General features: G+C 36.8%; 2 protein-coding genes across 3 annotated transcripts; both read right to left on the minus strand.

Moving 5' to 3' along the window:
• Positions 1 to 1,831: 1,831 nt before the first annotated feature.
• LOC127497480 (zinc finger protein 629-like) lies at positions 1,832 to 5,723 on the minus strand. The gene is made up of 3 exons (XM_051865951.1): positions 5,585 to 5,723; positions 2,865 to 3,532; positions 1,832 to 2,361 (listed from the first exon to the last, which is right to left on the minus strand). The coding sequence occupies exons 2-3, from the start codon at positions 3,475 to 3,477 to the stop codon at positions 1,832 to 1,834; spliced, it is 1,143 nt and encodes a 380-aa protein (XP_051721911.1). The 5' UTR covers positions 3,478 to 3,532; positions 5,585 to 5,723.
• Positions 5,724 to 6,920: 1,197 nt separating this feature from the next.
• LOC127496690 (trypsin-2-like) lies at positions 6,921 to 15,442 on the minus strand. 2 transcript variants are annotated; one of them, XM_051864375.1, is made up of 5 exons: positions 15,327 to 15,442; positions 14,934 to 15,090; positions 13,940 to 14,199; positions 13,624 to 13,760; positions 6,921 to 7,151 (listed from the first exon to the last, which is right to left on the minus strand). In XM_051864375.1, the coding sequence occupies exons 1-5, from the start codon at positions 15,364 to 15,366 to the stop codon at positions 7,002 to 7,004; spliced, it is 744 nt and encodes a 247-aa protein (XP_051720335.1). In that variant the 5' UTR covers positions 15,367 to 15,442; the 3' UTR covers positions 6,921 to 7,001. The 2 variants fall into 2 exon arrangements, with proteins under 2 accessions (XP_051720335.1, XP_051720334.1); XM_051864374.1 differs by lacking the exon at positions 6,921 to 7,151 and adding an exon at positions 13,297 to 13,535.
• Positions 15,443 to 15,576: the final 134 nt, after the last annotated feature.

Genomic DNA, 15,576 nt, shown 5'->3' on the forward strand with positions numbered 1-15,576 from the left:
TTACCTTCGGTTTAGAGGATTTTTTCTTCTCGCTTGGTCCAAATCTGACAACAAGCTTTTTGTTCTTTGTCTTTTCTTTTTTCTTAGTAATCACTTTTGATGAAGTATTACCTTTTTTGGTTGATGTTACCTGGCCATCACATACTTTACTTGCTTTCTTAGTCTCTAGTTTGTCAGCCAATTGTTTCTTAGATCTTTTTTTCTTCGTTGGAAGTTTCTTCTGAACAAAAGGGCAATCCTGTAAAATAGTCTGGTCTGGTTTAGGCACAGAGCTTTGTTGTATGTCAATTAAGGTGTTGTTCTGCACACTGTTGAGGGAATCCGGCTGAGATTGTGGTTCCACCATGGATGGATCTTTCTCTGACTCAACTTGGTCCTTTTGAGCTTGGATTTGCTGAAGTTCTTGAGGCTCACTTAATTTGCCTACATCATCCTGTTCACTTACCACCTGTGAGTCTGATTCCACTGACAAGTCTGTTGAATCTTGAATTTGTGTAGGACATGGTGTCTCTGCATTGGTAACGGTCTGCTCAGATGTTACTGTGTCGACCGGCACATTGTCCTCCTCCACATGATGAGAATTTGCTGTTTCAGGTTGAGGAATTAAAGGTGGTTCACTGTTTGTTTCCAAAGCTGCAATGCCTTGAGTGACTGGAATATGTTCCTCTGCTGTATGCGACAGCTCATGAACCAAGTCATTTTGTGACGCTTCATCCTGTAAAGGTGTTTGATCCAGCAAAACCGAAGTTTCAGTCTGTATTGGTATAAGTTCAAGGTGAATTTCATCCATTTGCATTTGAACCTCTGTTTGTGTCAGTTCAACAGGTGCTACTTGGGTCTCTGAGTTTTCTGGTGAAATAATGGTTTCCTCTTGTAAAAGAACAGTTTCCTTTTGTTGCAAATCTCCCATCTCTGCTGACACGTGGAGGTTAATTTGCTCTGCTTTTGATGGGCCTGTGTTAGATTGCTCACATTGTGTTGGCTGAATGGTTGATTGAGTAAAATTCACATGTAATGGTTGCATTAATGGTTGAGGGTGGGGTAACCCAAAGCTTTGTGGCTGCAAAGGCAATATAACCAACTGATTGACTTTCTGTACATTTCCAAGTTTCTCAATTAGTCTTTTAATTTGCTCAGCATCCAGCTTGTCCATCTGCTGTGGTGCTGGTCCGACAGTTTCCATGAGCAGAGTCGGTGGTTGTCCATTTGCTGTCTGTGTCATAGTAAGTCCAGGTGGTTTTGGCTGTGGCACCAACACAATACTACTTTGTGACTCTTTAGAGTGTTTATTTTTGATGTGAAGAAGATGTGATTTGGAAGTCTTGAAGACTGCACCGCACTGTGAGCATGGGAATTTCCGCTCATTTGTTCCTGCAGAAAAACAAAATTAAAAGTATAAATAAATCAAATGGTCAGCACAGCAACATTCTCATTTAACAATCCTTCTAATCATGTTTGATCTCTAAAGTGAGTGATGAAAGCACAGTATAATATAGGGATGAACAATACAAAGATACCACAGATACCATATCAGCAGATATTAGAGTTTGAGTTATACATTGTATATAAGGTTACCTTCACTTTTCAGTGTTTTATTTTTAATTTATTTTGACAAAATAGTACAGAAATGTAATATCAGTCTTCAGCAATAACATGAAACTGACTATGGGCTTATCAGTATCATCCAGAATTGTAATATCAGTGCATCCCTACAATGTAAAAAGCCTGTTTCAAGAGCAGTATTCTTCATTTCACCTCAGAATCTCTAATAAAACTCTCAGCAATCTCATTTTTAATGTCTAATCAAACTAAATAAAAAGCAAGATTTTGGTCATTTACCTTTAGTTCTCTTTTTCTTTGTGGTGGTTGAAGCATTTGTCTGGTCACCCTTGGCATCTTCTTTTTGATGTTTTTCTAAGTGATTCTGAAGAGACTTGGATGCAGAAAACTTTCTACCACAGTGTTTGTGTGAGCAAACATATGGCTTTTCCGCTGAGTGTACCCGTTGGTGGTATCTGAGCAAAGTAAAGGTTTTGAAAGGCTTGTCACACTCTGAGCAGGTGTATCCATGTTTGCTGTAGTGAACTTTTTTTTTGTGACTTGTTAGCTCACAGGATTGGTAGAAGGCCTCACTACAGAACGGGCACTTGAACCGCTCATTACCAGTGTGTGTGCGCTGATGGGCCATGAGCTCTGTGGAGGAGGTGAAATGCTGATCACAAACATAGCAAGTAAAGAGGACATCTCCCAGAATGCACTGCTGATACTCTTCAGGGTGGCTCATTTTAAGGTGCCGATCTTTGCTTTTGGAGTCACTGAAGATGATGTGACATTCTAGGCATTGTAGTGAGAGCTGGGATGCTAGAAATCAGCATGAAAAACAAAACAATCCATATTAGAAAATAAATAAGTAGAGCAAAAAAATGATCCTTAGCTTAATGCTGGCATGAAACTGTAGCTAAAAACATTATTACCGCAATTATGACATTTTCTAAGTAAAATGGCTATCGAGTAAAAAATAAATAAATAAAAAATTGTTGGGTGAGACTTGATTTTATCCATTGGTTGTTGATCGTATTGTGAAAAGCAAGCATTGCATACTGGAATGGAAATATTTGAAAATGGTTGGGTTAATTTCAGCAGAGTGAAGTGAATCACAGAAAGAGCTAGTTATGACATTTTGATTAAAGATTACCATGTCAAAAATAAATAAATAAATAAATGCACAAATGAACTCTTCAAAATACGACCAGTAACATGCTTTAAGGAAATTAAATCAATTTTGATTTCAAACATTTATAAATATATGAGGACCATAATAATGGCTCTTCTAGGAATACACACATAAGCGTAGAAGAACTTACAGGTGAGAGGTATTACTTTGGCCATGTCAATTTTCAGAGGGTTAAATTTGTCCTTCTTTGGAGGGATGTTCTTTCTGTCGGCATTGTGTACTGTACCTCCAGTTGATGATTTAATGTTGGCACACATTTTTGGTGTTTCACTGGAGCTTATGGGCTCTTCAAGCACACAACTTGCAGCATTACAGTCTGATGAGCCTGATTCATTGGATGCATGCTCACATTCCACTTCTGTCACAGTATCTGTACTCGACTCAGCCAGACTTGACTGATTTTCACAATGCAAGCCTTCAACATCAGCCGTTTCATCGGTTTCCTCTGTAACGGCTTCAGGTTGTGTGCTGTCCTCTTGTGTTGCCACAGGAAAAGCACAGTGCTCCACTGTTTCCTCTACAGGGGTTATAGGTTCTATTATTGGTGGTGCTGGGACATAGAGGTCCAGTTTCAACTCAAGACCACTGGTTTGATCTGTACTTTCTGTAGCCTCTATTCCATGTACAATACTATCTAATGGTGCTTCCAAAGGAGACAGTTGGTCTGAAAGTGAAAGGTGCTCGTTGTGCAGATTTGCTTCAGGAGCAGATGGTTCACTGAGTGGGTCATTAGCATATTCCATGATGTTTCTGATGTGAAACTCAATGTACAACTGGACTCAGATCTCTAAAGTTCTCCTAAAAGAGAAAGAAATTATGCAGATTAACTAACAAAGATAAGAGGAAGACACTAAAACATAAAACCACATCCCATGTCATAATGCACCATACAATTTTGAACCTGCCAAAATGGTATGATTGTACTATGTAAATATCATTAATCATTAGCATGGTAAAAGAAGTGAGTCTATTAAGCCCAGTCATAACTAAGCTTCTTAAATATATTTGAACAGCCTTCCAATAAAGTGGGTCTTTAATATTAATCTTTCATCTAAATATCATAAAGCGACAAAATTAAATTGCTTTATGTAATTGCAAACTTGACAAGATAATTTAACCCCACCTATTTTTTAAACAAGCCCCTACATATTTAAATGTAAATACATTTTATTAAATAAACAATTAGATTTTGATTACTCTGTGAATAATCAGCCTAACTTATTAAGGAACTGCACAAAAAATGTATTAATGTTAACAAAACAGTAAGTGGTCAAGTAAAAACTTTTTATTTGCATGTTTCTATAATCTTGCCATGGCCTCTGTCGTATTTCTCTGCTACTCTTTTTTCCCTGGCTAAGCATCTAACTGGTTGTTCACACTCAGAAACAGGGCCTTCCCCTATTAACTACAAATTTCTTTTTTCAAACCTGTGAGACTTCTTTTATATTTAGGTCCTATACTTCCTGGTCCCCATAATGAAAAGATGCAACTAAGTTCATGAATTAAAAGTATACATTTTGAGCACAATATATTCTTTTAATACCATGAAATAAGTAATATCATGGTTGCATTTTATTTACTAATCATGACCACAAGCAATCATAGCCATGCTGATATTTAGAACAGCAGTACGATACCGGTTTTATAGGACATCTTTACACAGCTAAGTTAAGGCTGCTCTGTGCCTGCTTAAATTTCTATGTAACGCTGCATAAAAGTCAGAATAAATTATGCCTGCTCTGACCCACCTTAAGCCCTATAAAAGTAGCCTATACTATATAGTTGAAATTGCTGTGTAAATGCATTTACGCCACCATTGAGCAGCATTAAACTGTCAGAGCCAGTTCAGAAGTGCATCGGTTCCACTTTTGCAGAGTAAATTTGGCATATTTTGCTCCACTAACGAAGACAGTTCTGAAAAAAGCAGAAGCAAAAGCAGAATCCAACCGCTGCGTCTACAATCAACTTTTGAATGAATCAGCATTTTTGATCGAATCGGTTGAATAAATTAAAGGGTTAGTTCACCCAAAAATGAAAATTCTGTCATTAATTACTCATGTCGTTCCAAACCCGTAAGACATTCGTTCATCCTCAGAGCACAAATGAAGATCTTTTTAATGAAATCTGAGAGCTTTCTGTCCCTCCATTGACAGCCTATATAACTACCACTTTAAAGGCCCAGAAAGGTAGTAAAGTCATCATAAAAGTAATCAAAAGTAATCCAGTGGTTTAACATTAATTTTATAACACAAGTGCTTTGTTTATGCAAAAAAAAAAAAAAAAAAACACAGAATTTATCACTTTATTTACAAAATTTTAATCTACTGTACTGGTGTATCGATGTAATGACTGACAGCCTATCTGGTACACATACAACACATACAAGCAGAGTGACAACAGTGAAAAGTGATTTTGGACTATACCAGCACTCTCAGCGTTCAATCAATCAAACTGTAACAAATGAATGTAGTAGTCGTCTAAGTATGGTGTATGATACAAAGAACCCAGTGAGTGCAAGTGGTTACTGATGTCACAAGTCTGCTATCTATGAAGGAGCATCACCACTAGGTTTTGAGACACAGGACACAGCCCACTGTGCAGGGTCAAAATAAGCTGAACAAGGAAGGAAAGAGAAGTCGAAATAAACATGACTACAAGAATATAGCTGTGTACTCTCACTCGTGCAGTGGTTAGATCCTTCAGTGTTTCGCTAATATGAGGATTTGCTGTTCTAACCCATTGTGTGTAAAACTGCCTGTTATATGGCGCGTGTCTTTGCGTGGTTGTGTGCACAGCCATAAAGGCATGACTGCATAGCGCTGTATTAACTAATATAAGCCCCAAACTCACCGATTTTGTTTTTTCTTCCTCCCAGCATCATTTCTACTCAGTATTTTCTTGATAACATATTGGTTGCGCCTTTATCAAATGGGCTTTATGCGAGATCGCCATATCACAACACTAGGATGCAGGTTGTGTGACGTCACGCACAGACTCTATGTGGGAGTTGTAGTTCAGAAAAATAGAATGTTGTAGTCCTTAAAGGGATAGTTCACCCAAAAAATGAAAATGATCCCATGATTTACTCATGATTTATCCCATGATTTACAGTGATGGGTTTTCTTACAAAAACCCATCGGTTCGCTTCAAAGGGCCTTTATTAATCCCCTGGAGTCGAACGAATTACTTTTATGATGGATGGATGCACTTTTTTTGGACTTCAAAATCAGGAGCGCCATTCACTACCATTATAAAGCTTGGAAGAGCAAGGATATTTTTTAACCCTTTCACACATAAGTTTAAAAATATTCTGGCTGAGCCCCCAGCATGAGTTTTTCAAGGCGACCTTTATTTAGAACGTATCACTTTATTGTTTTCATGGTGACGCGTCATTGTTTATCACGTAACACACCACAGCGCTGTATGACTGATGATCTGAAACCTAAAATAAACATTATGTGGTTGAAAACACTGCATATCTGTGATATGAAAAGCGCTGAGCGCGTCTGTCTCTGGCTTGGCCCAAGCCAAAGCGCGCAAGCACATTCAAATTTGGCAGCTCATACGCTCCAGGGACCAGCCAAGACTGATCACACCGGTGTGATCGTACACGTCAAAGGGTTGTTATAACTCTGATTATGTTCATCTGAAAGAAGATCATAAACACCTATGGCTTGATGGTGAGTAAATCATGGGATAATTTTCATTTTTGGGTGAACTATCCCTTTAAAATAAATATTAGTTTATTTCAGGGATCACATGGGGACAACCTGTCACTCACATGACATCAACCAATAGCAAACCACAACGATCCAATAAATTCAAGTACAGGTCTCTGCAGGACAGTAATTATCAGTGGGCGAGGCCATAAACAGAGGGGTGTTTTTGAGAGCGTTACCTGATTTGCCCACGTCAGAGTGTGGGTAGGGTTTAGAGGTTGGGTCGGGTGAAAGGGATCATTTTCATTGCATGATATATAAACACTCACCAGTTTGAAAACACCCACAAATACAGAAATGCCCACTTTTGTTCTGCAGAGACCTCATATTCAATAAATTCCCAATGGACAAAATCAAGTTCTGCCCTACGTTTTTTCTTGTTCGAGAAACCATTTAATGAAAAGAGTATCATAACTTCCGTTTCATGCTGACTGTCCATTTAGAAACTAAACACAGAGACACCTATGCATGTTTAAAGATGAATTTAATTGTAGATATTTCAGGAAAAAGGAAAATGATTCTGTCAGTCATGCAGTCTAAACAAACAGTTAGTTGTCATCTATGATGTTTTTGGCCCAGTCAGTGTAGCGGCACACCTCAACATAAACCCCAGGATAGCCAGGCTGAGCACAGTCATAACCCCAGGAAACAACTCCTCGCAGTTCCCCATTGCACACCACAGGACCGCCAGAATCACCCTGAGAATAGTTTGGAAAAGGAAAAGAAGACTTTTGTATGAAACTATTTAACAGACATAAAAAAGAAGACTGTCAATGACATACCTGACATGAGTCTTTGCCTCCCTCCATGAATCCAGCACAGAACATGTTTTCAGTCATTCTGTTACCATATGCACCCTCACACTGCGACCTTGACAGTACAGGCAAATTCAAACACTGCAGCACTGAAGCATAGTCAACTGGAAAAAGAGTATAAGAACAGAAAGAGTCATACACAGACCAACAGTCTATATATATATATATATATATATATGAAAAAGATTAAAGCTTTTTAACTTTTACATATCTAAATTGTTGAATGTAATGCTTTAAGAACTGAACTTATTAAAGCAAATAAAGAAAAGCTTTATCACTTGACATCTCACCTACAGTAGTGTTCTGATTTCCCCATCCAGAAACCAAGCACTGCTCCCCTGCAGAAGAGCAACTGGTCGCCAGAGGGATTGGCTGTACATATTTGTTAAAGATGGCAGGCTCCTTCAGCTTGATCAGCATGAAATCATTGTTATATGTCAAATGATTATATTCCGGGTGAGGAATCACTTTCTCTGCCCCGATCCGCTGCTCTGTGCCTTCTTCAATGGTTATGTTGTGTTCTCCCAGGTGGACAGTAAGATGAGCTCTATTTGACAAGGAACTCATGGGCTCTAATGCAACTTTTATCAGCAATATTGCCTAGTACCTACATATGACTTATAGATAGTCTTGGGTTTTATACCTAATCTCAGAGACATTATGGTTATGTCAAGACAGTTACAGATAATAAATAATCCTACAATAGTGTGCTAAATGGTAAAGAAAAATGTTTTGATTACTTCTTGAATCCAGAAAAAACTGTACACTATACATTTCAAATAATATACAAAATCTACAAGCTGATGCCAGTGATGGGTTGACTAATGAACCGTCATCTTTAAAATTAAATCAATAAATAAAAATGAGGATATAGTATATACTCACGGAATCTTGCAATGAGCAGCAGAAACAACCCATCTTTCATTAATCAGAGATGCTCCACACCAGCGTTCCCCGTCAGCAGTAAGATGGGCTTGCCAGGGCTGGGAGTTGGGTGAACATTCATAACCTCCAATGATTTTATCACCTGTGCAACATGCTGGAAAAAAAAAAGAAAAAAAAAGAAAAAAAATATATCAAATGTAATTTTTCACAAAGTGCATGTTTCTGATATTTGTCTGTCATATTTACCATTTAATATTTATCAGTTAACATGTATGAATCAGTAACATGTTGTATGTATCAAGGTTAAAGACTATCTAAGAAAGTAGGCTATGTTAGTGTAAAATTATAACAACTAAAAAAAATAATAAATAAGAAGAGAGATCTACATACCCACAGCCACTGCTAGCAAAGCGAACACAATAGTCTTCATTGCAGTAGAGGAAAGGAAAAGTGCTCACATTCAGACAAAAGAAAGATTCTGCAAATTTCAGAAACAGTATTAATGTTTTTTTAAGTGATAATGCACAGGAAACTCAAGGGGTTCAAAAGAAAACATCATTTAAATACCAAATGATAATAATAATATTATTTAAGATCTAATTGTCTTGGGTGTCATCAAGACTGACTTTGGTCACTGAAAAATGTAGTTATTATCATACATTCAGTTATTATCATACATTCAGTACCAAAGACGCTGAAACTGTCATCCATGCATTTGTATCATCACGCCTTGATTACTGCAATGCCCTACTCTTCATTGGTCTACCTGCCAGCTCCATCTCCAGATTACAATACATTCAAAACTCTGCTGCTAGAATACTCACCCATACCAAGCGTTCTGCTCATATCACCCCAATTTTGTATGATCTCCACTTGCTTCCAGTTACCTACCATATTAAATTCAAAATTCTCCTGCTCACTTTTAAAACTTTGCTTGGATTGGCTCCCCCTGTAACATGCTTGTCCCCTACACCTGACTTACTCACTACGTTCCTCTGACTCTGGCCTTCTCGTTGTCCCTCGGCATCACCTCTCTTGGGGAACAGATCATTCAGTGTTATCGCACCCAAACTCTGGAATTCTCTCCCCCGCTCACTCTGTTGTGTTAATAATATCTCTGAATTTAAATCATTACTCAAAACTCACTTGTTTTCTGAATGTTATACCTCTGATTTGATGGATTGATTGCTCTGCTTAATTAACTAATAGTTCTCTGAATGTTATGTTATGTCTCTTAAGTCCTGTTTTGTAATTTATTGTGCTTGATTCTATTATTCTGTATGCTTCCCTGTCCATATAATGTTCCTTTACTGTATCTTCTATTGCTTTTCATCATTGTCTACTCGTATTGTCTCTTCTTTGTTAAATGTACATTGTAAAGCGTCCTTGAGCCCTGGAAAGGCACTATATAAATAAAACTTATTATTATTATTATTATACAAATAAATCTTACAAAAGGAAAACTGCCAAGCGATCACAATACATCACTGAGCTGTGCATAATATGAACACAACCCAACCAATAATACACAATGAAAAAGCAAATATGTCCGCCATAGCCTTGGTTTTTTAAATGTATAAATCTCAGGTGTTAAGGAATACCTTGCGATATCTTGCAGTCAGATGAATCTTCAATGGCCTTGTCCAAACGTAGTGTGAATGAGCATATAAAAATAAGCATATATGAATCTTTCCCACTTGCATGGCTTATATAATGCATATGAAGCCCAGACTCCCATTTTGAAAAACCTCCCAGTCCCCCTCAATTTTCTGTTGTAAATTCTTTTTCTGTGCCTCATCTAACTGCTCTTGTTTTTCATCTGATGACTTGGAGTCACTAGAGTCAGATGATTCCCTGTCAGATGAAGAGGAGGTATAGTTGTCATCCATCTTTCTTATCACCATTTTCCTCTGGATTCTTCTTGATCAAAACCATTAATCGCCCCTAAAATAATTTTCTGATACTTGATTCTTTCCCTTAAAACGATTGTCCTTTCTCCCAAGTTGAACACCTTATCCTTCTTTAAAGCCTCTTTAATGTTTTTTCCCCTATAGTTATTAGTTTTTATTAGGATTTCCAAGTTGTGTGAAGCCAAAAAAAAAAAAAAAAAAAACGAAATCAAAATACTTTTTTGGAAAACAAAATGTGGTTAAGTTAGGGGAACAACATCTATTCTGATATCCTTTAACCTTCTGCATGTCAATAATCAATAAACGTCTTTAAACCCATGTTTTGTTTTGTTCCATTGTTGATTTAATAATTAACATTATCCAGTCACACAATCATCGATATGGAGGATTAAATTAATATATTAAATTAAAGTGCACAATGATTTTTTGTTCCCATTAATATTTAAATAATATATTTATGTTAAGTGGTATTTTACTTTTTGAGTGAAGCACAACTTCAGACAGTGAAAATCTTTATTAGGTATGTTTAACTGTTCAATCAGTACAAAAAAAAAAAAAAAAAAAAAAAAATCTAAATAATAGTTAGCTAATTTAAAGTAGTGATATATGTTAATATCAGATATTAATGCTTAAACCAAGGCCAAGGTCTCAACTACACAGTTAACACAAGGGGTCCAAAGGAAAGCCAAATCAGGCAATCCAGTGATTAAACAAAAATAATTCAAGTGCCAAAAATTAGAAAGGGAAAACATATTATTATCCAGTAGTCATGTGTCATCAAGACTGTCAGAGTAAGTAATTACACAAAAGGAGACCATGCAGGAAGTCATCATGATACATCCCTGAATATTGAACTGCATGATGCATAGTATTTTAGGCACATGATGTCTAAAAATGAGCATTTATCAAACTTCCTCTTTAGCATGCTTCATTCATTGATTATGAAGCTCAGACTCCCCAATGAAATGGCACTCCCAGCTCTCCCTCCATTAACTCATTCTATGTCTCATCTAAATGATCTTGTTCTTCATTTGATAAGGAGTCTGATGAATCAGAGCCACTTGTGTCAGGTGAATCGCTCTCAGATGAGTTGTTCCAAGTGCATCAGTTACACTGTAGAGCTCTAATGGCATTTAAAGGAATAATACACATTTACAATTTTTAAGTGTAATTTAAAAAAACTGTTTTGTTTAGGGGATATCTGTAACATTACTCTAATTTTATCAGCCATGTTTCTTTCTCCCTACAACAACTTCAGAAAAAAAAAAATTGAATTTAAAAGTCACTGAGGCATTTTCCTTTAAAATACTCTTACATTCAAGGGTAAAAAGAAAATTTCAAGGACATAATGAGACTATGTTCTCGAGTGTGTAGCAAAAAAAATAAAAAATTAAATGTTCAAAGTGCTTTCCTTACACTGAATAAATAAACATACCCCAAATGTCAAATTTTTCATTCATTAATTCATTCATTCATTCATTCTCAGTGTTAACTACTTGGCACAGCTGATTGGTTCATGTTGCATCTGTAGCCAATGAGCTTGCTGCTCACAACATTTAAATGGCTGTTTAGCATTCACTATAGAGGGTATGCACGTGACGTCACCGTCGACTGTTATGACTGCGGTTACGCCCGCTGAGTGGCAAAAAGACTAAGTGGCAGCATTGGTTTTCAGCGTGAATGCCGCGATAAACACACAAAACACATCCAAAACGGGAAAGAGCTTTGCGATTGACTGTACAAATAGATTTGACAAGAAATCTGAGGTATATTTTTACAGACTGCCGAAAGTTACAGAAAAAAGAAGCAACTGGGCAGAGAAACATGGATTTGCAGATATCATTTTGTGTCAAAATGTTGGATTTTAGGGTAAAATCATAGTATATATATTGTATTGTTATATATTGTGTTGACAACTCATCAATTAAATATTTACCATCTTATATTCTGCATAATTGAGTGTTTTTAAATAAACACTGTGTCATGGAAATTCTCAATACAAATCTGACTTCACCACTGACAATTTAAACAACTCCTAGTTTTTAATATAATACTACAGTATCTCGAGGTAATTCCCTGAATTCCTGAATACTTACAATACTTCCCTGAAGTATGGTGACGGCGTCCTGTCGAGAAACTACTTTCACTACCTCAATAACACTGGCTGTTACTTTTGTTGTCTTTTGAGCGTAGGATCTTCTATTTCTTAGCTGCGCAGCATATACCTGACACGACTTCTAAGTTGCTCTTTGTAGAAATGAAGTTTTATTCACGGCCGGGAGACCACTGGTCAAAACAACTGAGTGAGTCTCAATGAATAGAAAGATACATGTACATTTAAGTCTTACAGTTGAGTAAAAATCAATGTCTTCTTTACTGTGATTTGTTCTGGTGATTGGTTTGTAATGATCTAAGCTAATCACATGACTGGTCTTTGACCTGAGCATCCTTAGTCTGCATTTTCTGTACATTTCATGTTGACAAAATATTTCTATCACAACTGACAAAAACTATACAAGTTTTAGGGCTTGACGATATGACGATATATATAACATTGATATAAGTGATCACTCCGATTTAGACCTACCTATAATGTAGTTATATAAAGTGTTCACAGGCAGATTTATATATTTCCCCAGCGTCGAAATCAGGCACATATAAATGTGCCTGGCTGCATGTCAATATCCATGGATTATGTTTCTTTGACATGTTATAAGGAACAATTTCGAGCCCATCCTTTAGTGTAATCATTTGTTTTACTCGCGTTTTCGCAGTTTCCCCTATTAAATCCAGTCAGGTTCTTTTGCCACTCAGTCCAGCTGAGGGAGTGTGTTTCGGCGGGAAAGTGACGTCAATGCATACCCTCTATAGCAGTTTGCAGCACGCTTTCAGAGTTCCTCTAAAAACCCTCCAACATCCCCAGCTCCACCTGTATAGATCTGCTATGGATCATTTTTATATATCCTATTTGTGCAGCAGAAGTATGTCTTGTCTTGCATACACATAGCAGCATATAAGCGTATGTACTGGCAGTAGAAAGTTCCTGTATTTGCTCTGCAGCAGCAATAATCAACAGCAGCTGCAATTCAGCAGCAGCAGCAGCAGCAGCGTAGCAGATCTGTTCCACCAAGACTAAACATATTAACATTGTCATATCCATTACCATGCTAAAAATCTTCAGAGCTGTCATGATAGAAACACTATATCCATATAAAACAAATGGACAGAAACGCTTTTATTTGTTCAAAGCTGAATTTAATCACAGATATTTCAGAAAAATTTTAATTTGTAATCAAAAGGACCAACTCGACTGAACAAACAACTAATTGTTAGCTATGGTGGACTCGACCCAGTCAGTGTAGCGGCAAACCTCAGCATAAACCCCAGGATAGCCAGGCTGAGCACAGCCATAACCCCAGGAAACAACTCCTCGCAGTTCCCCATTGCACACCACAGGACCGCCAGAATCACCCTGAGAATAGTTAGGAAAAGTAGAAAAGTGTGATTTTGTATGAAACTATTTAACAGGCATAAAAAAGAAGAATATGTGAATGACATACCTGACATGAGTCTTTGCCTCCCTCCATGAATCCAGCACAGAACATGTTTTCAGTTATTTGCCATCCATATGCACCCTCACACTGCGACCTTGACAGTACAGGCAAATTCAAACACTGCAGCACAGAAGCATAGTCAACTGGAAAAAGAGTATAAGAACAGAAAGAGTCATACACAGACCAATAGTCTGTCTGGAACACAAACAGAGTGATACAATAGTTCCTTTGGATCAAATATCATATACTGCCACTCAATCAATCGAATAAAGATTGGAACTGTTTTATAACACAAAAGATTTTCATTACTAAGCCATCTCACCTCCAGTGGTGATCTGATTGCCCCATCCAGAAACCAAGCACTGCTCCCCTGCAGAAGAGCAACTGGTCGCCAGAGAGATTGGCTGCACATACTGGTTAAAGATGGCAGGCTCCTTCAGCTTGATCAGCATGAAATCATTGTTATATGTAAAATCACTGTATTTCGGGTGAGGAATCACTTTCTCTGCCCCGATCCTCTGCTCTGTGCCTTCTTCAATGTACACATTGTGCTCTCCCAGGTGGACAGTAAGACGAGAAGCTCTATTTGACAAGGAACTCATATATTACTGGGCTAATACTTACTCTAATACAAGTTTTTATAAGCAAAATTGCCTACTTAATATTGATTGATTAATGTACTCTCATCTTTATTACAGAATTAAACGTGTAACTTTTTTTTCTCAGAAATCTGCACCTGTTACATTTACCATCATCATTTCAGTGTATACATTCACAATGCACATATTAACATGCAACTGCTATTAGTTGTTATTAAAAAGTTGCTGATGAGGTTCAACATAAAAAGTGGTGTTGGGTTAGTTACTCTAAAAGAAGAAATTAATCACTAGCTACTAATCGCATCTTCGACAGTGTAATTAGATAACTGTACTAATTACTCTTTTTTTAAAAATATTGCATGATAAGGGATTTAAAAAAAAAAATTAATACTAAATACTCTAAATCCCATATCAACCTTGACCAGTTCAACAGTACAAAGATAGACATGAAAGATAATGATAGACTAGATAACGATAGTGAAGGTTACATTAAAAACGTATATTTTGACATTAGACAATAACTTTTGATGTTACATTGTTTTATATGGAATTGTTCTAGTCTATATTTAATGCAATTACATCATAAGTAACTGTAATTAAAATACAAAAACATTAAGAGTAATCCCTTGCTTTTTCAAGGGAAAAGTTTTTAAATTATAGTAATTAATTTCTTAGTAATGCATTACACTCAACACTGAAAATGTATGATTTACTCACGAAACGTAGCAATGAGCAGCAGAAACAACCCATCTTTCATTAATCAGAGATGCTCCACACCAGCGTTGCCCATTATCATAAGTAAGGTAGACTTGCCAGGGCTGGGAGTTGGGCGAACATTCATAACCTCCAATGATTTTATCATCTGCACTGCAAGCTTCATAAAAAGAGTTTGATTGTTTACAAAGTGCGCAAAATAAAGCAATCCAAAACACAGTTTAAAGCTTGTTGTGTCTTTTGTAACTGATTGCTTGAAATGATGTTTCAAGCAATCATATTTGCTGTTTTATCTGATCGATCAACATTAATTATTAATCTTAAACACTAAAGAATTTTACAGGTCATTGTGTAGGCAGAAACTAACAATTGACATAATAAGACAGCTCTACATACCCACAGCCACAGCCAGCAAAGCAAACACAATAGACTTCATTGCAGAGGAATGAATCAAAACTTTAGAGAGCAGACTTCAGCAATGTTCAAGAATCATTTTAAAGGATTTATTTAACACTGATATCTACAGAACAACCAATAAGATCAGAGCAAATGATTCATAAGTGAAAATAAGCACCTGGGACAACAGTTGTAACAGTTCTTATCACACTGTTTTCCATGAGCATGATAAAGCAAGGTACATGCAATT

Source organism: Ctenopharyngodon idella, chromosome 16, assembly GCF_019924925.1.
Source record: "Ctenopharyngodon idella isolate HZGC_01 chromosome 16, HZGC01, whole genome shotgun sequence".
NCBI lineage: Eukaryota > Metazoa > Chordata > Actinopteri > Cypriniformes > Xenocyprididae > Ctenopharyngodon > Ctenopharyngodon idella.